General features: G+C 39.0%; 4 protein-coding genes across 5 annotated transcripts; 1 reads left to right on the top strand and 3 right to left on the bottom strand.

Annotated features, from left to right (window-relative positions):
• Window positions 1-1,222: 1,222 nt before the first annotated feature.
• Window positions 1,223-5,545, top strand: LOC131307927 (transcription termination factor MTERF2, chloroplastic). The gene is made up of 7 exons (XM_058334674.1): window positions 1,223-1,588; window positions 2,126-2,571; window positions 3,184-3,592; window positions 3,891-4,106; window positions 4,365-4,472; window positions 4,755-5,029; window positions 5,185-5,545. The coding sequence occupies exons 1-7, from the start codon at window positions 1,262-1,264 to the stop codon at window positions 5,528-5,530; spliced, it is 2,127 nt and encodes a 708-aa protein (XP_058190657.1). The 5' UTR covers window positions 1,223-1,261; the 3' UTR covers window positions 5,531-5,545.
• A 288-nt stretch (window positions 5,546-5,833) lies between these two features.
• LOC131307928 (uncharacterized) lies at window positions 5,834-9,871 on the bottom strand. 2 transcript variants are annotated; one of them, XM_058334677.1, is made up of 4 exons: window positions 9,739-9,871; window positions 6,665-6,777; window positions 6,448-6,572; window positions 5,834-6,359 (listed from the first exon to the last, which is right to left on the bottom strand). In XM_058334677.1, the coding sequence occupies exons 2-4, from the start codon at window positions 6,744-6,746 to the stop codon at window positions 6,123-6,125; spliced, it is 444 nt and encodes a 147-aa protein (XP_058190660.1). In that variant the 5' UTR covers window positions 6,747-6,777; window positions 9,739-9,871; the 3' UTR covers window positions 5,834-6,122. The 2 variants fall into 2 exon arrangements, with proteins under 2 accessions (XP_058190660.1, XP_058190659.1); XM_058334676.1 differs by lacking the exon at window positions 9,739-9,871 and adding an exon at window positions 9,466-9,506.
• A 1,019-nt stretch (window positions 9,872-10,890) lies between these two features.
• Window positions 10,891-20,947, bottom strand: LOC131307926 (phenylalanine--tRNA ligase alpha subunit, cytoplasmic-like). The gene is made up of 18 exons (XM_058334673.1): window positions 20,616-20,947; window positions 19,370-19,492; window positions 18,995-19,087; window positions 18,324-18,380; window positions 17,769-17,824; window positions 16,536-16,628; window positions 15,670-15,760; window positions 14,978-15,015; window positions 14,368-14,406; window positions 13,796-13,872; window positions 13,632-13,716; window positions 13,464-13,560; window positions 12,655-12,754; window positions 12,263-12,334; window positions 11,917-11,983; window positions 11,647-11,772; window positions 11,378-11,432; window positions 10,891-11,262 (listed from the first exon to the last, which is right to left on the bottom strand). Exons 1-18 carry the CDS (start codon window positions 20,760-20,762, stop codon window positions 11,209-11,211), a joined length of 1,470 nt encoding a protein of 489 aa, XP_058190656.1. The 5' UTR covers window positions 20,763-20,947; the 3' UTR covers window positions 10,891-11,208.
• A 457-nt stretch (window positions 20,948-21,404) lies between these two features.
• LOC131307923 (NADH dehydrogenase [ubiquinone] iron-sulfur protein 8, mitochondrial) lies at window positions 21,405-25,734 on the bottom strand. Its single transcript, XM_058334668.1, has 8 exons — window positions 25,488-25,734; window positions 24,336-24,402; window positions 22,818-22,871; window positions 22,628-22,719; window positions 22,438-22,551; window positions 22,022-22,089; window positions 21,816-21,927; window positions 21,405-21,730 (listed from the first exon to the last, which is right to left on the bottom strand). The coding sequence occupies exons 1-8, from the start codon at window positions 25,539-25,541 to the stop codon at window positions 21,635-21,637; spliced, it is 657 nt and encodes a 218-aa protein (XP_058190651.1). The 5' UTR covers window positions 25,542-25,734; the 3' UTR covers window positions 21,405-21,634.
• Between the last annotated feature and the right edge of the window lie 47 nt (window positions 25,735-25,781).

Below are 25,781 nucleotides of genomic sequence, written 5' to 3'. Positions count from 1 at the left end.
TTTCGATAACTAACTGTCGAGTATAATTGAAAATTTTTAACGGTCTATGGGAGTAAATAGACAATTCCGGCCATAGACCTGAATTTACACAACAAACAGTTCCAGCAAACGACTGAGTATACAGCTTTGGCTTTCCCCCTCTATAAAAATTGCACTTTACCCTCCTTAGTTTTGATAGTTTATATTGATATACCATATTGTCAAATAGTTACCAATAATTTATAGAAATAGGTGTAAAATTATAATTATTTACTATATATTATATATTTTTATATTTTAAATATCTCACGGATCGGTTCGGATAATTCAGGGATCAGTTCAAATGAAAATCCAATACTAATCTATATCTCACGGTTTTTTAATTTTTGAATTCGTGTCCAAACCATCCATGGACAAAATCCAAAATGTACGGATCAGTTTGGTCCAGATTGGTTTGGTCCGGACCGATTTCACGTTTCTCTAGATTTTTTGTACAGCCCTACTTTGCAAACTATGAGTAATTTTTTGCGGCCATCTAGGAATAATTCTTCAACCATCGTGCATAATAATTTTGCATGTATAAAGGGGTATTTTATTAGTGTTTCTATGTACATGAAACAAAAAAAAAAGTAAAATTAAAACAAAAATAAAGTTGTGATAACCAACTATGTCTTCTTGTGGTCCAACCTACGAAAATGTACGAACAACCTAACCAACTTTTATACACGTGTCCCTCTATTTTTCACTTTGACTGACAAGTAAACACAACTAAAAAAATAAGCGTGATCCCAACCGCTTGTATCTTTTGTTCATAACTTCCACTCTCTGATCACTTCAACTTCCTTCTAATACTCTCTTCCCATGCTGGTTCTTGTTCTTATGTTGGTTCTCTTAGAACAAGAACCATACAATGGAAATTTTAACTCCAAAAATTTTCTAGTAAATCAAAACTGTTTTATTTCTTCAGAAACATGTCAAAAATCTTGTTCTAACAGCATAAACCGTCCTATTACTCCGCAAATATTGTATTCTCGGAGGTTGATATTAAACTCATGTGCATCTCATATACATGTCGGCCCATTGCTGTCTAGAAACCTGAAGGCCCACACTGATACAAAATTAGTGAATCAGGGTAGACAATGTACCAATTCAAAGACAAAGGTACTAAAGTTAAAAACCAACAACACATCAAGGGGGTTTCCTGTAATTTTCTCTTTCTTTATTTCCTCACCGGAATTTGCTCCTTCCAGGTCGCGCCATTCTTTATCCCTCCACTTCCAAAATGCTATCGTCTCCTCCTCGTCCTCCTCACCCCCAGCGCCACCACAACCTCCGCCACCGCCACCACCTCTCCATCCACCCTTTCCCCCACATCCATTTCCGCTCGAACCCCAATTCCAACCCCCGCCTCTTCGTTATCTCTTCTTCATCTTCTCACACTCAACCCAACCACCACCGCCACCAAGAAACCCCACAACCCACCACCACTACAACCACCCCTAACAAAATCTTCCGTAAACACAACGCCAAATCCACAAACCTCCTCCTCCACCGCCTCCCAAACCGCCAACAACAAGAGGAACTCTTATTGACATCGAGAGGCACAGAGGTGAGTTGAAATTCTGCGAGTAGCAGCATTAGAATAGTCTTTGTACTCTTCGAAGCTCTCTCTCTCTATGCTTTTCTTGCTAAACCAGTACAAACCCGTACTCTTTGATTTTGTTTGGTTTCTGAGAAAATGTTGATAGGCTATGTACATTTTTTGATTTATGACCTAATCTTGTTAGAAAATGGTGCCAATTTGAGCTCTTCCATTTGGGTTTTTGGTTAATTTTTTACTGGGTTTCTTTGTTGGCTATTTGGTTTTCGATTTTTTCTTGTGAAAATGGTCTTGGAGGTTGTGATGCTTATCAACTGCTTGTGAACTTGGTTTATGATTGTGACTTTCTGCTTCACTGAAAATCAATCTTACTAGAATAGAGAGGCTGAGAGCAGGTTGAGATTTTGCCACCAGCAGCATTAGGATAGTATCTGTACTCTTCCAAGCTCACTTTGTGCTTTTCTTTTCCTATTTCCTATCGTATGGATTTCATTTTTTTATCTGTGTTAATGAAATTTTCTTTTTTGCCCATGGAAAAAACAACAGGAACCCAACCCCCAAACTCAACAAGACAACTCCATATCCTCATCGGACAAAATCAAGCTTCTAGAAATGTCTTTAATACGGAAGAGAACCCCTCAATTCCCAGGCTCTATCTACGTACAGTCCCCTAGCGACGTTGACGTGAACTCCTCTCTGCCGCCTCTTCACAAGATATTCGATGGTGGTGGCGACGAGGAGGAGCAGGAGATGCTGGTGAGGGCGGTTGAGATTCGGCGGGGCGTGACGGTGGAGATTTTTAAGGAAGCGATGAGAAAGGGCAAGTTTGGGATCACTTATTATACTAATTTGGTTTCTAGGTTAGGTGAGTTTATTGATTATGTGATTATTAGAGCTGCGGAGATGAAGCAATTGCCTGAGTTTTCGGATTCGACGTATAACGTTCGTGCGAAGACCTTCATTGATGATTCTAATGTTGTCCCACTTATCAGGTACAATAACAAAACCACCTAAGAAAATTCGGATTGTTTTTTCAGTTTTTATCATAGAGGTTTTCAGTTCATGTCATAGAATTCGTGTGTGCATATGTATGTGTCCATATTCACTGTGGCATCCTGAGTATGGAGGAAAACTTCATAACAATGATGATAGACTTGGGTATAATTGGGTGCTTATGAAGAATGGAAATTCTCTTGCATATTTATGTCAAAGGCGAGAAATGTTTCTTTTCAGCTGATTTGAGCTTCATTTTCCTCAAACAGCGTAGAAAAGTAGAGGATCCAAGTATCTAATTTGTATGGGTGAAGGCACAAATCTCGTATCCGTACACCCAAATCCCTCACCATTCCATGTCATAGTCATTGGACAATGGGTGATGTTGGGAAATTAGAAGAGTCCATGTAACACCGGAAGTAGTTTCTTAGTTAGTCTTGGCTTATCATGAATATCTTTTTAACAAGAACGTAACCCAACAAAATTTGTCAGCATTGTTGGTTTGTGGCCAAATTCCAACTATTGGATTTGCTCAATATTGGATAGAAATGAGAAGGAAGGGACTCAATGCTAAAACTTTTCTTTGTTGGTTTGGTTACTGAAATGTATAGGTGGCTGAAACACAATTCGCTGTCATATCCTCAAATTGCGAAGCTCATATGCATGTCAAGAGGGAATCTTTATGCCATAAGGCATGTTGCTGAATGGGTGAAATCAATTAATGTGAAGGGGAGATTTATCGGGGTGGCATTGACGAAATCAGGAGAGAATATGTTGGGACGCAGTCCAGAAGAATTGGATGAGATTGTTGGTTATCTAGAAAGCCAAGGAGTGAGGAGGGTTTGGATGGGTTATGTCATGAGCCAATGTCCTCAATTGTTGTCTTACAGTATGGAAGAACTGAAATCTCGGGTGCTATTTTTCTTGGATATGGGCATGAATGATAAAGATTTTGGAACAATGGTTTTTGATTATCCCCAGGTGTTAGGCTACTTCTCAATGGAAGAGATGAAGCAAAAGGTAAAAATCTCTGGTTCATATATTAGGTTAGAAAGTGATCTGTAGTCTGTACATTTGAAAATTTCAAAATTTGATGAAGTGAATTCCCATGTTTGGAGTATTAGAGAATTGGTAACGTGATTACTCTTGACATATATTGCCAAAAGAAATTCCTTAGTGGCATTGTTTCCATAGTTATAGGAAGGATATTTAATGCAGCAATTCCCGTATTCTCTCATTGTGCTAAGTCCAATCACCAAACATGACTCTGTAACTGCTAAGATTGGGGAATGCCCTTTTTACACTTTCATTCATTCAGGTACGTTATCTCATGGAATTTGGCCTCAGCTATGAAGATGTTGGGCGACTATTAGCATTCAGGCCTGAGTTGATGCGTTGCAGCATTGAGGAAAGATGGAAGCCCCTTGTCAAGTATCTATATTACCTAGGGGTTTCGAAAGATGGTATGAGGAGAATACTTACGATCAAACCAATGGTTTTCTGTGTTGATTTGGAGAGCAACATTGTGCCAAAGGTATGCTTTCACCTGTTGTAAACATCGTCGTGTTGAATTATATTCTAAATGGCAAAATATCTGAAGAGTCTATTTCTATTATTTGGTAGATTTTTTTGCTGTCAGTTTGGAGTTAGACTTGGTCCACCTGACCAAAAAAATTTCTCTCAAGTTTAACTTGTTTGCTTGCAAAGTCTAGAACTGGAAAATTCTCTATGCTGAAACAATGCAGCTTTACTCGCAAGCTTTCTTTACAAATATCTGTTTCGCGTAGTGAAGGTACAATTTTTGCGCGACATTGGTGTTCGAGAAACTGCCATAGGCAACATGCTTGTCAAGTTTCCTCCATTACTGACTTACAGCCTCTACAAGAAAATCCGGCCAGTGGTACGTCAATTTCCTTCCTTTTCATTTCTACTTATAGCGCTTCACCAACTTTGTTAATTTTTTCATGTTCCTTAGTTTCTGCTTTTCAAGCATTAAGGTGTTTAGCTCCAAACTGTGAGTTACTTTCATTGTGTTAAACTTATCTTTCGGCATATCGATTGACCAACATGCTGCCCAGTCTGGTGGTCTATCGACATTTTTTTTTTTGTATTTTTCTTTTATGGAACTTGCTTTCATATATCCAAAGAAAATCAACTTAGTTTTCACTATATTTTCGTACAGGTCATATTCTTGTTGACGAAAGCTGGGGTTGCAAAGAGGGATATTGGAAAGGCAATAGCTTTGGGGCCAGAGCTCTTGGGGTGCAGCATACATCATAAGCTGGAAGTTAATGTGAAGTATTTTCTATCGCTCGGTATTTCTCTTCGATTATTGGGTGAAATGGTCGCTGATTTTCCCATGCTACTCCGGTACAACATAGACATCCTCCGTCCGAAGTACCGCTATTTGCGGAGGACTATGGTTCGGCCTTTGAAGGATCTCATCGAGTTTCCAAGGTGAGTCTCTCTGATTTTCATTGTTTTCCTACAGTTATTCCTGAATTTTCATCTTATTTAAAACTAGTTCAGTGATCAATCTAAGGTAACGTTTGAATAACATTTTCAGTTTGGGAATTTCACCAAATTGCTATACTACTGTTTCTTATTTACAGGTTCTTCAGTTACTCCCTTGACGGACGAATAATTCCAAGGCACAAGATTCTGGTCGAGAATAGGGTAAATTTTAAACTGCGGTACATGTTGCCAGGCACAGACGAAGAATTTGACCAGAGAGTTCAGGCTGCAGTAGAAAGGCGCCGAAGATTTGAATCTGGTGTCATAGACAACTCATCTGATTCTCAAACTGGTGGTTCCATAGAAAGCTATAACTACTCATCTGATTCTCAATGTAATGATCCCATAGAGAGGACGTCGGTTGATTTACGTGTAAATGACTATACTTCCTCTGATACTCATACAGAAAACGAGAATCATCAAAGACTGTTGAATACACAATAGGATTCATATGTACAATTCTCAGTTACAGCGTTCGTCGAAAAAAAAAATTCTCAGTTACAGCTTCAGGGTTTTTTTTTGGAAACATATGTAGCTGATACAGAAGAAATTCAAAAATTAACTGCAATTGCAGTGGGTGTGGACCATGTGGCCTCATCATACACCACAGTTGAAAACAAACAACAAAACCAAACCAAGCTTCGTGTCCTAGTAAACTGGGGGAGACCACCACAGTTGAAAACAAACAACAAAATCAAACCAAGCTTCGTGTCCTAGTAAACTGGGGGAGAACGAAAACAACAGACAAACCCAAGCAATATACTCATCTCCATACATTGAAGCCAAAAACAAATAAAGAAGTATATTACAGAGTACAATTTATTTAGCTCTGAATCTTGGCACGATAACAGCACAAGATAGCATCTTGAGTCCCATTCATCAACCAAAGGCAGTATTTCCAATCAAGTAATAAAGCTGCCTGTTTCTAAAAACTTAAGAAACAAGAGCAAAATAACTGAAAACAAAAATGTTTCTGAGCAGTCTCCTTATAGTTGCATCAGCTATTGAACACTAGATGAAAACTAAAGGATGAAATCTAGGAGGCGCTCTCCATCTTAGGAGCTGATGAAGCACTTGAATAGACAGGGTGGAGGACATGGCCTTCCTTAGGCTCAACATGCACCCACTTCCTTCCGCTCAGCTTATGGCGTTCAAATTTGACACAACCTGCTTTCAAAGCAAAAAAGGTGTGATCCCTTCCAATTCCAACATAGTCTCCCGGATGGAATCGGGTTCCTCTTTGACGAACAATGATATTCCCAGGAGTCACTCTCTACAAAAAAATGAGTACATGCTTACGATATAATCTTAATTTTCATTGGCAAAACATGATTTCAAAACTTTTTCCGCTCTGCACTAACCTCTCCACCAAACTTCTTCACTCCAAGAAACTTTGGATTGGAGTCACGACCGTTCTTTGTGGATCCTGCCGTCTTTTTTGTAGCCCATCGTCTGAATGTCAAGCTTAATCCTCCTCCAGAGATATCTAAATAAAAGGGCAATAGATACAGAAATAAAAAGAAATCCTTTATCGAAATAATAAAAGCTCAAACTTCTACCAACGAAATGAAAACTCACCACTGGCAGAACAGTAGACAGGAGCGTTTCTAACCAGCTCATTGAGGTTCAATCTTCTACAGAGTGACGTCACAAAATTCATCTTTCTGTTTTCTGGTACAAGGAGATTGAAACTGAAAGAAACACCAAAGCAACAGAGAACGGCTAAGTTTTTTATGACAATATATCGACAAAATCCAGCTTGATGGGCCCATGTTCATATTTTTGAACCATGGCATTGGAACTGAAGCTTGGCTTGTCTAACCAGTATTATTCAGTGATGAAACTTTTCCTTGAAGTTCTCGGACTTTGGCACCTTTTCAATTTTAACAGCATGTACTGAGCTACTATAACAATGAGTCAAGTCGTGAATTAGAAATGGGCTGTCTTTTTCAGCCAAATGATCCGACTGTCTTTTTACACGGCAGTCCGTGAAACCACACTCTTGCATTGTCAATTAGCAAATAAGACCAAGAAATGCTCGAAGGTAACGAGCAGTCTTATAAGGCTGATGAAAGTAAGATAACTAGCAAGTGAAGCTGAAAGTCCCAGGAATCAAACATATATCCTGACATTTAAACTGTCAAATTGGTAAACCTAAAATTTAAGAACCAGGAACCCCTTAAAAACAAACAACGATAGTAAACTTCGAGTGCACTCAAAAGTTCCTTGCACAACAAATGTGTCTTCCTTCGGAATTCGAATATTCACTCATTTGGTGCGATTATAAAGAACCAATGCATCACGTAAATAATAAATCCTGATTAGTATTTGTAGACACCCCATTCTGGACTGTCCAGATAACGTTATTTGTCGATCTTTTATTTCCCCAATGATGATTATAGTCGAAAACAGATCAAGGACAAGGGTGTACTTAAGCCTTGAGCGTCCAAAACCCATTTCAAACCCTTCAAACCAGAGCCAAACGGCCCCAGCAAAACCCAACTGGCATACGCCAGTGTCTTGGTGACGTACGCCAGTAAGCTGCCACGTGTCAGTCATCGACCAGTGGTCCAGCTTATACTGGCGCACGCCAGTCAAACCCAGTCAAATCAACTTTATTCAGCCACTTGGGCGGGACTTTTGTGCCACCCTGACGTCGGCCACAGTGTCCCTGATGATTGCTTTCGGCAGGGGCGTCCCCTCTCTCTCCTACACCCCCCATCAAGGCAAGTCCCATGCATTTAATGCATGGGAGGCTCCAACCTTACCTTAAACAGCCAAACAAGGCCTTAGACCAGACTGATCTCAGCCACTCCCCCTCTATAAATACCCCCCTTGCATTCATTTGCAAGGGGTTGGCCTCATTAAGAAAGAAAAGTTCTCTCTTCTTCCTCCTTTCTTGCTTTCTCTCTTCTTCTTCCATTGAAAGAGAAAGGAAAGAAGCCCACTTCCACATACCTCCACTGACATCCAGTCACCATACAACATCCATCTTCAACCTCTAGGCTCTAAACCACCTTCAAACTTCAACACCCAAAAGGTATACCACCTTTGCATTCCTTTCTGTTTTCGGCCCCTGAGGGGAACCAGCAAGGCCCAGGCTGGTAAACAATATTAGTCCTGGCCTTGAACTGGTAAAAATACAACAATCGTATGCGACGATACTTGGCGCACGCCAGTTCCTACATGCCGTACGCCAGTCATGGCAGTATGAGCACAACTGGCGTGGGGATCATGGATCGTCATTCCTTTTGTTTTATCTTTCTGTCGATCACCTTAGCATGCTAATAACCGGTTTACTGCTTTCCATATTTAGAACTGTTTAGTGGTAATATCCTATCTTTTTCATCTCTGTCATGTAAAGGCCTCTGGGATCTTTCTGGTCATGTTCCAGAACCCAGATGATGCAAAGCCAAACACTGGAATCAAAGGCAAAGTGGCGTACGGCAGTAATATACTGGCGTACAGCAGTAGGCTTCTGGGTCCAGTGACTGGCCCTTGTATCTGAAGCGTTAGCTAGGTCTATCTTCTGTCCCACACTGTTTTGGGGTGTTCTGCTTTCTTTCATGGCCTAAAGCCATTCATTTTGCCTGTGATTGTGTATATTCTGCTATATTAAACTGCGTGGTTTGCCCTGGGTGTGCGCTGGTCCTCTTCCAGAGCCCAGAGGGTTGCAAACAAAGACTGAGAGATCCAACAAGTGGAGTACGCCAGTTTATATGTGGCGTGCGCAGGTTGTATCACCATGCAGTGGCTCGACCAGTGCATGCTGGCAGAATCTGCTCACGTCACCTTGTGACGGCGTACTGCAGTTTGCTCGGGATGCTCAGTGCTTGTTCTCAATCTATACTTAGCATCGCAATCAAATCATTCATAAGCATTTTGTCACATAAACTGCAATTTGTTACCGCTTTCGTCCCCATTAACTGTTCCCCCGCCCTAACTGGCTAAAAGAAATGATAAAATGAGAGAAAAATGCAAAGGTTTTCATGAAATGCCCGAGTAGAGACCGATCTCCGGATTGGGCGAGAGGGGGTGCCATAAAACCCTTCCCCTCTCGTAACCTGGCTCCCGAACCTCAGATATCGAAGGTGACGACGGACCGGTCTACGCCTTTTCAAAATCAAACAAACGTGGCAAAAACGTTTTCGAGTTCGGTTCCTTGGGTGTTCCTACCGCTAAAACCCGAGTGGCGACTCTGAATCGAGGCTTTTCGCCGCGCATTTTCAAAAGAGGGCCGCGCCCAGTCTTTAAAAAGGGAACCCAAAGATCGAGCGATTTTCGGGGCGCGTGCCCACAGTATTCACGAAAAATTACAATCTCATCACCCACATGAAGAGAACTCAGATAAGAACATTGCTTGATGCAGCATATTTTACCGTGAAATGATTTCATGGACTTGCATTTGTGTAATTTCTCAACGACCAAAACTAATAATAAATAATTTTGGGCAACCCCCTCAGTTTGCTATTGACCATTATCTAGCCAAAAAAATCTTTCTTTTTTCCGGTAACGGCATACCATACATGTTTTCGAACTCTTTCATTGCTGGTGACTGGTGAGTACAAAAGTACCATGTTTAAGGATCCAAATCAAACCCATGAAAAACAACACAGAGAGAGAGAGAGAGAGAGAGAGAGAGAGAGAGGTGCCTGTGCTAATTGTCGCCGGCGCCGCCTATCGCTGCCGGAGCTTCGTTCGATTGACCGTTGAGATTTGGGGAGGTACTGATTCTCATCAGAATTGTACTTGAAATTTTAGGGCTGATACATGTATATGTCACTCTATATTCTTAGCTCCACAAAATTTACCCTACAACTTCTAAATATCACATTTTTGCCCCAAAAGATAATTTTAAGATTGAAGTTCTTGGCCCTGCTGTGTCCCAGATGTCCAACGTAGGGCTGGTTTGTTTGTCAAGTTTTTAGTGAACTCAAGCTCGAGTTCAATAAAAATTTGACGAGCCGAGCTTGCCTAGATTTAAGTCAAATTCGAGCTTGTTCACAAATCTTAATAAGTCAAAATTTTAGTTATTTATGTTTTCATACAGGTCTAAAGATGTACATAAATTTTTTTTTTGTATATTAACAAGTTCATACGCATATAAGATTGAAGAAACATATAAGATAATAAATATTTATTTCCTCCAAATTAATTATATTGCGTCACGTCGTCAAAATAGTTGTTCCAATTAATAAAATATGGCGACGTAGCGCAATGTAAATAATTTGATCTCAACATATATAAACATAAAAGTTTATACTAGAACTTTTTACAAGTTTGTACATGTACAAGTTTATACATATTCAACGTTACATATATAAAAAAATTCTTTTATACATACATATATTCTAGGTTTGCAAGTCTAATTGAGCTGAATGCAGAGGCTCATATTAGGTTTGTTTAATAGATGAATTGCACTCAAACGAACCTTTACCAAATCGAGCCTCAAACAATTTACAAACAGCTCATTTCATTTGAGCCAGTCGTGGCTCCCGTGACAAAAATGTCTCAAGGATGTAATTTGTCTTTAGAGTGCAATTATTTTAAGTGAGTAAACATTATTCACCTGTTCTACTGGTCCGTTCACACAAATCACCATGCTTATATTGTGAAATTCATTTCATTTGACGTAGCAAACCTACTAAATGAACCATTAGAAGAACTAGTTACAGGAACGTATATTGGCACGTCCTTGACGTGTTTGTGTTCTTGGCTACTCAACTCGAGTACAATAACCATTTAGACGGCGTTTCGGTACTTCATAATAGCTTATTTGTGATAGAAAACACGAATTATCAAAATAATGTCAAAAAAATTCTAATCACTTCAATTTAAATAGTAGGTTAATGCTCAAACCACATGGTAATAAGTTAATAACTGGAGTAATTATCAACGACCACTACAGTAATTCTTTTTGGTCTATTCCACTGCCAAGAAGGAAAATGTAAGATAAATTTAGCGGGCAAAAGCGCTCTAATCTGGAAGCAAAAGCCTAGCTAATTAAAACAGAAAAATGAAAAGACCAAAAGAGAGGTGTCTGGTGTCTGCAAGTCATTCCCAAAACGGGGGTGATGTACAGCAAAACTTTTCCTATAAATATGACAGAAACGCCGCAGTTTCTACTCCATTCCAAGTCGACAAAGAGGGTTTTTCTTGATGAGACTGAGATCCACCTGCAAAGACCAGCAAAAATATCACAATTGCAATACCAAAATTAGCCGGAAGTGAGCTGCTTCTGTAGCAGTTGTAAGCAAGTGATATTATCTGTTTCAGTTTATTTATAAGTACCTTGTGACCAAAGAGATCCCGGATGTTATCAACCCCATACAGAATCATCGTCGGCCTGATTCACAGAACAAAAGAAATTGTCATTTCAGTTACAGAATTTACTCCAACAGAACAGAACGAACTTCACAATATTGCCATTGCATTTACTTGAGCATACTTTATTCCTCACTTTGATTCAGGACATTCCGGCTCATCATTTCTAAAAGATTCATTAACAAGAACAATAACAAAACAACCTCAACAATAACAATAATCTTTATTTCCCATACCTTTCTAGGGAAAGACCCCACGCAATAACCCTAACATCTTCTGGAAGTCCCATTGGACGGAGCATTTCAGGTCTAAACATGCCAGAATTTCCAATTTCTACCCATTTCTTTAGGCCTTCATGATAACTGACCAAATGCAGTGAGAATTAATTTAGTTGCAGAAATATGATTAAAAATAACAATAGCAATAATGACAACAAAAATAATAATGCACTAAAGTTGGCTTCACTAGATGCAACAGACTCATCAGACAAATGACAATCTATTTACCTGAAAATTTCCATGCTGGGTTCAGTGTACGGGTTGTAAGCAGGCTTGAATTTTAGCTTGGACATCCCTAAAAAATACCCAAAAGATTTAAGAAAGTCTGATGGTTGTTTCACACCTTCACCAAAATCACGTGCATAATAATATTCAATTATCTTATCTACATACAATATACAATGAATGTTGATATTAGATAGTTTACACAGTACAAAATTGGCAAGCTTCATTTCCTGAAAAACAGGATTTTTAAAAGAGTGCACCCTTAGGCGCGAGCACCACTGTAACACACCAATTAAATTCTTAATTTTTATAACTATCATAATCATAACAAGAAAAGAACATGACCTACCAAGACGAAGAAAGAAATTATTGAGAACTCCGATTAAGTCACCAAGACTAAGCCCTCGATCACAAACCAGCCCTGAAATCGTATAAAGGTTAAAACCTTAAGTCGAAAGCATATAAAATCAACTATGGCGCCTTAGCTATCCAATCAAAGCTCAACTCCTCTGCATCATGCTGCATGTTGTAATACGATTTTCACTATCTAATTGGAACATGGAAGGGAAAAAATCAGACTTTAAGTGATCATTTCTAGGCAAGACACAGGCAGCCTTTCCATACCGCTTTAGTTCCCCGTATGCCAACATTGATACCAAAATGACTTAACATGAATGAGTAACATCCTGAGTGACCAAACATAGCAGAGGTTTTTACAGTCATTGGAAGTTTGGAACATACCTTCTATCTGGTGGAACTCGGCCAGGTGAGTTCGATCCACAGCTTCGTTTCTGAACACGCGATCTATAGAGAAGTACTTTTTGGGAGTAAATTTTTTTTGCTGCAAATAACAGTCCCTCAATTTTATCAAGGAAGGAAACTAATTTGTCAAAATCTATGAAACTTGAGAAGAGGAGGAAGAATAAGAAGAGAAGCTCCAATAAAAGGAGTAATTATTTAAGCCCCTTCTCCACCAGACATTATGGTAGGGTCCATACACTTTCTTTTGGGCCCCAAACCAATGTGTGGTGGAGAAGGGGCCTGGGGCACCATGTGGCGGTGCCCCAGGGGCATAGAATAATTTTTGCCCAATAAAGACATTGTGTGAGGTAAAAAGTAAAATAAACCCATAGCCACAAGAACTATATCCACTTAAACGAAAAGAATTTGTAGACTCATTTAGACTTCAGACCATACTCCATAGAGCATAATGCAGCCGAAATTTACTTTCTAAGAATCCCTTCACAATTGGAGGTTGATCAGTGAAGATAACGAAATCCTAAGATTGAATCCCTTGTTGCAATTTGTAGTTATTACAACATAAAACAAAAGTTTTTCTTCTGTGTTGAACATCCAAAAAGAAGGGAGTGAGCAACAGAGTTCAGCTAATCTGCACTCGTCAAATGTCTCTCTCTTCACCCCACCCACCCCTCTATAATACACGTGTGGAAAAGTTTGCAAGTTATTACCATCAGAACAATGTAGTCGCCAAATATGAAGCTGTACAACAGCACACAAAAATGGAAAGCATAAAAGAAAAGCAGATAAACCTGTCCAAGCAAGTAGAGCATCCTTGAAGAAACAGCAGTTGTATGAGTTCGCAGAAGGTTCTTGTTTGCCTCTTCTCTTTTCCACTCATATCCATAACTACAAGAAAAGATCTCATCTCATAATGTTTATACTGGGGAAAATTTTACAAGAGAAAACCAGTTGCATACCCCCTAGACCCATAGCCACCAGATTCATGAACGCGCTTCACCCGCTCAACATAATCTTCAGGCAGTGTCTTCGTGGTGGAAGGAACTACAGATGTAATCACCACAAAAACATGAGGTAGAACAAACTAAATGAGTCAGTGACATTAAAGTAAAGTCAACCAAACCTTGCAAGAAGAAAGTATCGTGAGAATCACGAGCAGGGTGTTGTTGAGGTTGAAAGAGTGCATCAAAATTCCAGAAGCTGCAAAGCCGAGAGAAAATGAATTAACACTTAAAGACTAACGGCAGTTTGCTGCAACAATTCCACTTCTTAAGTCCTAAAAACCCTGGCGACAAAATCATATAACAAACTCATAATCTGTCTAAACAGATCAAAAGGACATTATTATGCATTTTGCAGCATTTCTCATTCAGCAAAACATTTTTGTTTGGACTCAAACAATTGGGGAAGCATTTGGAGGTACCCCATTATTCGAAAAGTTATCTCCACAAACAACATACCTCTATCGACAAAAAAGATGCATACCAAAAAATGAGTGGACAACCATATGTCATTATCTATCCAGGATTATTTGCGGAAAGCACCTAGTACTTGTTGCAGCCCGTTCCACATACATATATCCTAATCTTTAGATGCATTATCTTCAAATATGTGTGTGTAGATGAAGTTCAAAAAAAGTTACTTTTCTGTTGTCAGAAGCTCTAACCAACCATCATATGAAGGGAGACAATCTACCTGCTTTCGACAAAATTGTTCGTGGGCATCTCCTCAAATCTGCATAGTGCATATCAAGAGCAAGAAAACTGTCAGCCTCAATTACTTAGTGATGCATAGTACATACATAAACATGCACAAACTCAGTGATGGTAGGGATTGTCTACCATTGCCTCTTACATGCACTTTGTTAACTCAACAACTTTATTCACAATTCTTGGCATAATATTAATTCTTGTTATGCTCCTCAAATATGGTTAAGACACAAGGATTCCAGCCAATTCACACAAGTTATCCTCGGATAAGATAACTCATTACACAACACACACACCATAGGCTCAAACACATGTTCATTGAAGTGAATCCACTGCTACAGTACAAAGTACAAACTCACAAAATACCAAGTGTCAATGTACTCAAGACTCTAGACCTATGTATGAAGCTGCAAAATACTTGTATAGTTCTATGTAGAAGTTGTGCGCTGGGATTCAAGCAAATATACAAAAAGTGAGAAGTTACCCAAGGGGGCAATGGGGCAAATTTTCTACTCAATATTTAAAAATATGTTTTATACATATGCATATAGATATGTATGTCATATGTGTATGACAGGATAAAAATCAGGTCTTACCCCATCTGAAGAAAAATCATCTTGAATTGTTGCCGTACCTGAAATGAACAGATTTTTTAGACAAGGTAATCGCATGAAGACATGACCAAAAATGAATAAATTTTTCTATGATCATAGCAGTTGTAATGCATGCAACTCTTATCATCTATCAAAACCATTCCACCAGGCTCCTCTAGGTAAAATAGCCTTGTAGCCGTTAAACTGGATGCTTAACTACTATTTGAAGAACAAGCATTCAATCAGGGGCACCTTGACAACTAATTGCAGTTCTTAACTATTCACTAGTTGATGTAGCACCTGATGTTCTTAGACTCTCAGTGCAGGTGAGTTGGAATAGAACACTGGATGCAGCATATCATGCTTTTGCATATATAATGTAATAATAGGTAAATTTATTGATTTGGTTATATTGAGGGTGACATATTTCTGGACTCAGGCTTAATTGAGGACATGGCTTCAAATGGGACCAACTTTAAGAGGATCAATGTAGCTGACTCCAAATTCGATTTAATGCTTGCCCTGTTTAGTTGCAAATATCCCGACTTTTTCCAAAAGTATATATTCTTCAAGCCAACCCTTACGACAATTTCCGTCTCGCCTTTCACAGAGACTCACATTTAGAAGTCCAAGAGAAAAGGATTTAATGCGGAAGAAATAGAAAAAGAAAGGGAAAAGAAAATACATAACCCTGCCTTGAGCAATGGATGGAGATGGCCACCTTCAATAGGCTGACCTTTAGCACTGAAATTATATTCCTTGAACTCCAGATCCTTCCAATCACCCCTTTAAATTAAGAGAAGAAAAAAAAAAAAAAAAGTGGACAAAAACAAACTCTGAATACCAGTTGTGGTAAGTTCAATATATAGGGGATTGACATCAAGCTGTAGCAGATAAGCAATAACATTTAAGCTGCTTCTTTCATGGAACACGTGAACTTCATACACAATCAATGGTTTACATGATCCTTTGCATGAATATTCAAGGCTAACATCACAACAATCATGGCGGCAAAGGGCATATGAGAATTCCATAGCATTCTAAGCATTCAAATTTCAAACATCATATAAGGGCATTCATCTTAATGGACAAAATTGAGATTAGTTCATGAACAACAGGGGCCACCTATAACCTTTAGCCATTAAATTGGAATTGGAAAATATTAACTTAATCAAAACCAAAATTAGGAATAATTGTTTGGCAGGAAGGACACCTCAAAGAAACAGCTATTGATTCAGCTTTGTTAAAAACTATCAAACACAGGGAGAAAGATAAGAGATCAAGATTCCACAGTCCACACTCTGACCAGCTTTGGTTGACAGATGACCATTAAGAGCATTGAAAAAGTCAGTGTCCACTACGCGTGGGTGGTGGTGATGGTGGTTGTGGGTGGGGGATATGAAAAAATGATAACCAGAATCATATCTTCGATTCATAGTCATACACTGAGTGAGCATTATCTTAAGTCATCCCAAAGTATGTCATTAAACGAACATGTTTAGCCATTGTTTGTATGCAAAATACATGTCTACGAGAAATATCAAAAGCTTATCTGGATTACCTTAGCAGATTATCTCGAGTCAAATCAGTGGCAAATATTTTCCTTTTTGGAGCATAATTAGGACCTTTTCTTACGGAGTATCCCTTCCATGTCCTAAGAAGAAAGTAAATAAGAAATGATCAACAATAAGAATGGTAGCCATGCCACAAGCTATAATAACACGAGACAACTTCTCCAGCGTCACAAGCAACAACCCACATTAAGAATGGTAGATCTCATCAAAAAGTGAGGTTTTGATTTGCTAACACTGCAGTCAGCGTAAGGCAAGAGATTGAGACGAAGTTTCCCTAAACCTTAGACATGAGGCGAGACACAGGCCTCAATCTCATTGAAGAGAGGTACATGTCATAGATATTGCATAGATTTCAATGAGTATGAGAAATTTATCGTATGTTTTTATCTGTATTGTACTAACTCCCAACCAATGGCGTAGTATAATTATAATGGTTAATTAAATGACCAGACTCCAGCGTATAGGACTTCAATGTTTAAATGAGGCTCACTTCATGAAAGTTGCCTCGCGTTTAGGCGCCTCTGATGCAGTAGGATCTAGGGTCATTTGTGTCATTTTGGTGTCCTCTAGTGTGTGTAGGATTTTGAGTCTATAAATAGGCGACTTGTTCTTTCATTTGGTGGTTTTGATGTATTGATTAAAGAATATTGAGAGCTTTTGCTCCTTGTATCCCATTTTGGGATGATCTCTCTCTAACGAAATCTACCCTGGATTTGGTTTAGAGGGATGCTATTCACACAGATGAATAGCGTACAGATCATGCACTGATCAAGTTGTGGGGCCCACTACGGGTCCTACACAAACGATCCGATCTGTTCATTAAATTTAAAACATTTTTTCAGGGACTCTTGCTAAAAATCAGCTCAATCTGATATCAAGAGGCACTCGATCCAATCATCTTACTTTTCGTGCAGATCTGAAACTGAACAAAACGTTAGATGATTGGATCAAGTATTTATAGGCATTAGATTGAGCTGATTTTTCACGAGGGCCTTTGAAAAAATGTTTTAAATTTAATGAACGGATTGGATCGTTTGTGTAGGACCCGTAGTGGGCCCGACATCTCGATCAGTGCAAGATCTGTGCATTTTTCATCTGTGTAGGTATCATTTCTGTTTGGTTTAATCAGCCTAAGTTGCGCTTCTTATAACACTAACTGCAACTGTAAAAAAAAGTTACACGAAGGTCATAAATTAACTGAAGGAAAGGAAGATGATTACTGGGGAGCAATGAGCTTTCGTCGTTTGAGAGTATCAAGTTCTTTGGGGTCAATGGCCTGCGGCATAACAAGAAGATACATTAAGCCAGAGGGAAATAAGTTTCTCTTACATTGTACAAGCTGTGCATAGTTTTTCTTTTGAAAATTACCAGAAACACAGATATGCAACACTCACAACAAAATGCTTCGACATAGTTATGATGTTCAAACAGTCATTCATGCATAAATACACTTCTATAGAAAAGTGGATCTCATTCTCAGAAACCAGATTAGTACCTCATACGGAACAGCAAACGTAACTTAACCGTAGCAGCAGCAAGTTTTACTTCTGGATGGTTTTTTATGTAGCAGGAAATACCGTGATAGTAAAACAACGAGCTATTCACTAAGAACATTGAAATTCAAAGGTACAAATAGTTTCTATTTTGTTTTGTTGATGAAAGGCAAAAGATGGATATTTCAGTTTTCTACAACTCAGAGCCAAAGAAAGAGGTAAGGAAATTAATTATACAAAAATATAATGAACTGAATGAGGAGAAAGTAAAAAGATACATACCTCTCCATCTTGTACCCGATTAAGCAAATCTTTAACCTTGTCTTCCACATTATCAACCTACATCAATTAACCAGTATTAAAGAATAGAACTAATGCATTGGTAAACTTGAACATAAATGTGTAAATGAAAATAACAACTCAATTTACAACCAAGTATTCCTTTCACATGCGGCATGTGCCATCAAATATTGACCACACAAGAGTCGAAAAAGCAACCTAGGCCCCAAAGCGAACAAAACCATATACGCTCTCAACATATGCGCAGAGCATATGGCAATCAAGTGAAACATATCTAAGATTTTGAAGCCAAGAACCAATTACGAGAATCAGCAAATCATACATACTAAATGGAAACTTACATGAATAGAGGAAAATGTAAAGTTGGACACTATTCATCACAGGTTATCTGAATGGATACACAAACTTTTGAGAGACATTATTGACTGAGTTCTAGATGATGTCAGTACCCAAGTCTTCACGGACGTGCATTACTAAAATGTACAATAAACTTCAAAAAGACAACCAAATAACTTCAGCTTTGCAGCATATTACACCCAAGAAAAAAAGTTTTGGCTATGGAATCATTTACACGCACTCTACCAGCTGACACTTTTATCCTGAACATAAGAAGCTCTGCAGATGTATGTAATCTGAATATGTACTCCTTTTACCTTTCTAGTCACTAGTTGCTTTCCCATCTCCACCCATTGATTCTTTTTTGCTTGTGAGCAGCCAATTTTGAAAACTGATGGGTCCAATTTCCTCTGCATGCACAAAGATCAATTTAATCAGCCCATCACTGGAGACAAAAATAAATCTCCCTGGAGCATAAAATCAATATTCTAGAAAACAAAAGACAATCTTGCAATTATGCACACTAGTCTCTTAGATTGTGTTCATGGGCAAGGAATAGGAAGTAGACATTATTTTAACCAGTCACCACCAAATGTAGTAGTCCTAAGCATAGTTGTTGAAAACCTACGATACATGATACGTATCCTACGATTTGGAAACAATACATATTCCACCATGTATTTTTGTATAACCTGCAATTCTTCGAGTGAGATGCCCGGTGGTGGTATGGCATAAAAAACTTGCATCTCAGGTGATCCAGCAGCAGCATATGTTTTCCCTTCCTCGGTAAGTACCCATCTTTCCCTCTTAATGTCCTGCACAATTTTCAGTAATATCTAGAATTATCAGAAGTGTGATATATGCCAATAAGGAGACTTGTTCTCATAGGCAATAGGATTGAATTAGTTTTTTATAATCCCAATAAAGATGCACAAAGAAGTACGGAGATCGCTATAGTCTTTGAGCACACACTCCATGACTTCATATGCCACCAGCTAGTTTTTTTCCACTTTTCATTTCACCTTCCAGGATAGTTTGAAAGTCTTGTCACTTATAGTTTACTGAGATTTTCTTCACTCATACTCTGACCAATGCTCAAGAGTCATGAGCCAATAAAGAAACTTGTAAAGATTACAACCTATGATGTGAGAATTGCCAATTAACCGGCTTTTGAGGCTTCTTCTTGGATTTTTCCAAAATAAAAAAGTGTTTCGATCATGATTTTTTATTTTCCTATTCCTCTCATCTAGACGAATAAATAATCCACAAAAGTTTGGCGCAAAACAAACATGAAAAATTTTTGAATAGAGAAACAACAAAAGGTCAAGTTGGCTTTTTTAGGAAAACTCAGCCTAAGTGCAGGCTTAGGGGCATTGAAGACACCGTGCATACTTCCCCATTTATCCAACTACAATCATAAGATTAATCCAAAAGTAGAAACAGTGTGCCAAAGGCACTTTTCAGAAAAATTAAGTCACAAGTCTCACTCCAATCAGCTGGGACATCTACACCCTCCATGGAAAAATCAGTTCACACCCAAAAATTATTAGGAAGAGATAGATAAATAAACGCTGAGAGTTACTCTATAGATTTGTCCCTTGATCATTTGATTTCCCTTGACGACCACACCAACTATTTACCAAAATACTTAACCAGCTTCCAAACATAAGAGCGGAACGAATTGAGCTAACAAGAGGACAGAATAGAATCAGCTACCGCTTTTGAAATTCGGCCAATTGCGATATTTACTTCAATACAAACCTAATAAAAAATTCGCCCCTATAGTGCAGCCAGTAATGCACAGCTAACAAACGGATTATCATTCCACCGCAATTACTATAACTAACATTTAAACAGGGTCATACGCGATGAACTACGAGATTACACCAACGTATCCAAATATGTGTTTGAGAAAACTACTGTGAGAGAAGCGGAAACCTGAGCATCGACAAATCTGAAACCAGAAAGCCTCTTGATGATGTTGGTGAGTTCTTGGTGATTGATTCCACGGTCGGCTGCGAACTGACCGGAGTCCGAGATCTCGTCATTCTTCTCCAGGAAGCCCAGTACGGCTTCCTCCGCCATCTCTCTCAATCTCTCTATCTCTTTCTCCAACCCACTGGACTAGGGTTTCGTTCTCCCTGTCCAAAACACGCGCTCTGCGTTGGGGCGGCTAGTAATGCACGTGTGTCGTTTTCGTTCGGGTCGGGTATTTTTTCCGTATTCGGGTGGAACCTAATTCAGAGCCGAATTAATTACCGAATTTAACGTAATCATCAACGAAGAAAAAGGATAGTTCAAAGAACTTCTCTTTCTTTGTTTGAACAAAAAAAAAAGAACTTATCTTTCTTGAGCAACATTTTCGGTTGATATCATACTCATAGAATCAAAACAATGTCATATATACGATATAATACTATACTACAAAAATACGATATAATACTATACAACAAAGTTATACAATATGTTGAGTATATTTAAATATTTCTCTTAAATCCGCCCCTCCAATTAAAATTCTAGATCCGCCACTTCAACGACCGGTTTGTTTTCTAAAACTTGCAAGTTGCAACAAACCCACGCATGACCATAATCAATTGATTGGTTGTCTTTCGAGACAGTTTGGAACCTACTGCTGGGTTGGAATAATTTTCCCCATAATTTGAGGTAGAAAAAGGTAGAACTGAACATGCACATCTCAAAGCTCTGAAAGACAGATTGCAAGTGGTGTTAGTTTTACAAACATAAGCTTTGGTACTCCCATTGCATTGTCTACATTAATCCACCAATTACGAGGTAGAGAAGTTTAATAACAAGAGTTTTCATCAAAAACCCAATAATCAAAACACGAATCCCGCAGACAGACAAATCTGATTATTCACCAAATTTTCTCAGAATCCAAGAAAATTCTTCAAGTATGAAGCTAGTAGGAATCGTCCAGTATTTCAGTCATCGGGTAATCAACGGTAGAGGCTCTCAGATCTTAGATTCTCTGCAATTTCAGTTTCCCATCGGTCTCCATTCTCGAGCAACTTCTCTTTATCATATAGAAGCTCCTATAGCAACGAGGTAAACATGAGTAGCTAAAAATTTGAAGACAGAAATACGAGATGGCAATCAACTTAACAAGCATCCACAAACCTCATGAGTCTCTGTTGCGAACTCGAAATTGGGTCCTTCAACAATAGCATCAACGGGGCATGCCTCTTGGCAGAATCCACAGTAGATGCACTTTGTCATGTCAATGTCATACCTGCAAGAAACAACTCCATGAGAGAGAGAGAGAGAGAGAGAGAGAGAGAGAGAGAGAGAGAGAGAGAGAGAGCTATTCAGCAAGGTCATTTCACCTCGTAGTTCTACGGCTTCCATCTTCCCGCTCCTCAGCCTCAATTGTGATAGCTTGAGCTGGACAAATCTGTCATGCAAGCAACAATACAAATGAAACAGAGGTTTGCACGTGTATAATATACTTAACAAATAATAAATGGCTCCCATTGCTAGTTTTTTACTGGCAATTTAAGAATACTTCAATTTATGTCCCTTTGGTGGGGTAATGCACGACCAACGACCACAGGTATGTTACCTTGTGCTAAAACAATTTATTAAGCAAACAAATATACCAAGTTCAATTTAACAGCTGAGTACTGCACCAACACTAAGTCTAATGTAGCAAGCACAAAGTGGGTGGTGGCATAATTAGGTCCAAACTTAGGTTATCGTACTATTTGTAGTGAAGGATTGGTAATTGAATCAGAACTCTTACAGCTTCGCAGAGTTTACACGCAATGCACCGCTCCTCCCCAGTTGGATAACGGCGGAGGGCGTGTTCACCACGAAACCGAGGGCTCAAAGGACCTTTCTCAAACGGATAATTGATCTGCGCAGTAAAACAAAAGTTTTAGATTTTAAGCCCTCAAAAATTTAGGCAGGACACATTTATTGAAGAAACTTACAGTAACTTTTGGGTCAAAGAAGTACTTCAACGTCAGCATCAGACCACGAACCATTTCAGTGAGAAACAAGGTATTTATGCTTCGTTCAAACACTGCAATTAGAAGGCAAGCATTAGGAATTCTAACCAGATAATGAAAAAAGGTATGAGAGCTAAACTTCAAAAAATGAAGTGACCGAAAAGTGTATTACCAGAACTCCAATCCTTAGAAATCTCCATTGCAAGCTTCTCCCTTTCTTCATCATCTGCAGTTTTGTGGGCATGGGTAAAAGAAACACACAAAAAGGAAAATCACAGACAGTCAAACAAATATCTGAAACAGATAAAGTTCTTCCAATCATGGCTCACTGCTCACCGTGCACTCAACGACCCGTTAAAGAAAGGACATGCCTGATTTATACACTTACATGTCATGGTGAAAATAATGCTACGCTACAGACCAAGAACGTAAGACGAAGTAATAACAGACCTAGCTGCAACTTCTGCTTGGAGGTCAGTGATAACGAATAACATGGACATATTTCAAAGTGTGGTGTTGGAATGCACCGACTTTGCAATGTGCTTGTGTTTGGCAACTAATATCGACTTATCCTGAGTATTGGGTCTATTGAATCACTAAGTTAATCAGACTATTCACGTTCCGTTCGGCATTACAAATTGTGAGTTGTAAAAGTTGTCCACTGATAACATTGTGAGACATTTCCACAAACCAAAAGATTAAGTAAAGGATATGTATGCAGTTAGAGAATCTGGTTGTCTCTGATGCATATGCCTGTACAATGGAAAATATAAGGAGAGAAAGGAAGCATTCCCTTCAAATGCAATAACAATGGTGAATGGACAGTGAGAGAAATGAAAACCGCAAAAATTCTCCTTAATCTTAATCATATGGTTAATAAAACTTCCTAAGACAAACTTTTTTGAGCAATCATTGTTATTGCTCTACCATAAGTATGTACCAAGTTGCTCAAGTTTCTGTCAGCAACACCTAAATTTTGGAAACAAATCCAACAGCTATCACTGCATCCCCTTGAAAACCATATGACAATTGGAACATTCTATAGTATGTCCTTTCCGTTAACCTTGAGCCAAAAAAAAAGGCATCCACGTTAACTTTAAAGGCAAATGCAATCAGCTAACAACATGGATATCAAGCAATGATCAAGTAATTACAAAAGGACATGCCAAGTTTGTCTGTGAAACTAAAATTCACAGCTAGCATAGTACTGGTTACATGATGAAGACCAGTAACCACACAAGGCACATTTGCTTTAACAATAATTTTTGTTCCCTTAAAGAATATTCACTTTTATGTGACAGCATGTGCCCATCTCTCAAATGAACGCCCCAAACTCAATAAAAAAGGCCCTCAAGGCCTCACAGGATGTGAGGGCCACTATCGGTCATGAGGTGATCTTTACGAGTCATTACTTCTTTATTCTTTTCTCCTCTCTTGAATCCCCATTTACTCTTGTAGATTACAGAGATGTCATTACTTCTTTATTCTTTTCTCCTTTTTGTGAATCCCCTTTTACTCGTGTAGATTACAGAGATGTCTCAAAACCTTTTCTCGATACAGCGTAGTTTCGTACAAAGGTTGTGTTTTTTTTTTGCATCGTCAGCACTACACTACCTAATATTTATAAGGACTACATGTACGTAAATGTAGAAGACCATAGATTGGACAAACTTGAGAGCAAAGTGCAAACCTTTGTCAGTAGAAAATGACTGCTTGGTGGCAAACGAGCGTGCACCCAATGCTGGTCCGGCCAAGGCCTGTGTATTGATCCATGCAATACAGGTTAAGCATACAACATCAAATTGTGATGATTAGCGACATGAATATAGCTAGTGTTACAGTCACCACAGAGGTCAAAGTAACAGCAGCAGCAGCATTCACGTGGATGAGCAAAATCTCTTCCCTCCACGTGCCTTGTTATTTTGTTAAAAAGCTAAAAAATTACCCAGACCTCTATGCGGGCATACTTTACACTTCTTCAGCTCTTAGTTCATGCAATCTTATGTAATTCATATCCTAACTTCCTATGCTAGGATCAACCACATCCCTGGCGTTCCTATAATCTGAGCCAACACCTGATTCTGCAGTATTTCAAAATAGCAACTATGACGGTATGACCCCATACAAACTCATGTGCAATCGACCTCACCCACAAGCTGGCATACCTACATGCTCAAGGCAAACCCACAAACAAGAGCCTGGGACTGTGTTTTGATTGCTTATGAAGCATGGACACTTCGTCAGAGGTCACATACCGGTGTACGACACTTGCCTCACACCGACACACTCTGGACATGTGTCTGGAACTCAAATCCAAAGTGTCCAATTATTCTCATCCTTTTTCGTTTGGACACTTCAATAAAAAATGCTCCAGACACTTTCAGGAGATCCACATCACCGGCATGTGGCATGCATACATGCTCAAGGCATACCCACAAACAAAAATCTGTCCTTGTTCTGAAATCCCTCTCCCTCAAAAAAACGAAAAAAGAAAAAAAGTCAACTTGATGTTCTTCGGTTTTTGAAAATTGGAAACTAAGATACTACATTAAGTGAGGAAAACGAACGTATCGAGTTATCTAAATGGTTTAAAGCACACTCCTACATGTGAAGCTGGAAGATCAGCCCCGATGAAAACTTTGGAACCCTAGAGCAGCTAAATCAGAACTCCCGACCGATTTTACAAAAACTTCCGTCGGGTAAAATGAACCAAAATTCCATTTCTAGGGCTTCGGATGGGTTTTCATATGCAATACCTATCATCTTTCAAAAATTCAATGAACTGCGTAAGCAAATACAAGAATAAGCGTGCTTGTGTACGTGTGAGAGAGGAATTGCTTACGAGCTGTCGAGAGCGAAGGGCGACGAGGGATTTGCGAGCTAAGATGGCCGCCATCGAAGATTGATTCACGCGCAATGCGATGAAGGGGGACTCGATTTCGTAGAGAGACGATTTGGGTATCGGTCGGGGAGAACGGTACGTTCAATGGTGCAGACTGCGTTTCGTAGGTCGACGAAAGGGCAGTTGAAGACGCGAGGATAACCCGTGTTCACTAAACTCGCGTTGCTGGAGCACGAGTTCACCGCGGAGGTTGAAGATGGGAAGTTTATCAAAGTTAAATTGCACTCACAGACC

Source organism: Rhododendron vialii, chromosome 11a (assembly GCF_030253575.1).
Source record: "Rhododendron vialii isolate Sample 1 chromosome 11a, ASM3025357v1".
Taxonomy (NCBI): domain Eukaryota; kingdom Viridiplantae; phylum Streptophyta; class Magnoliopsida; order Ericales; family Ericaceae; genus Rhododendron; species Rhododendron vialii.
The sequence above is the reverse complement of the archived record's forward strand: the minus strand, read 5'-3'. Positions and strand labels throughout refer to the sequence as shown.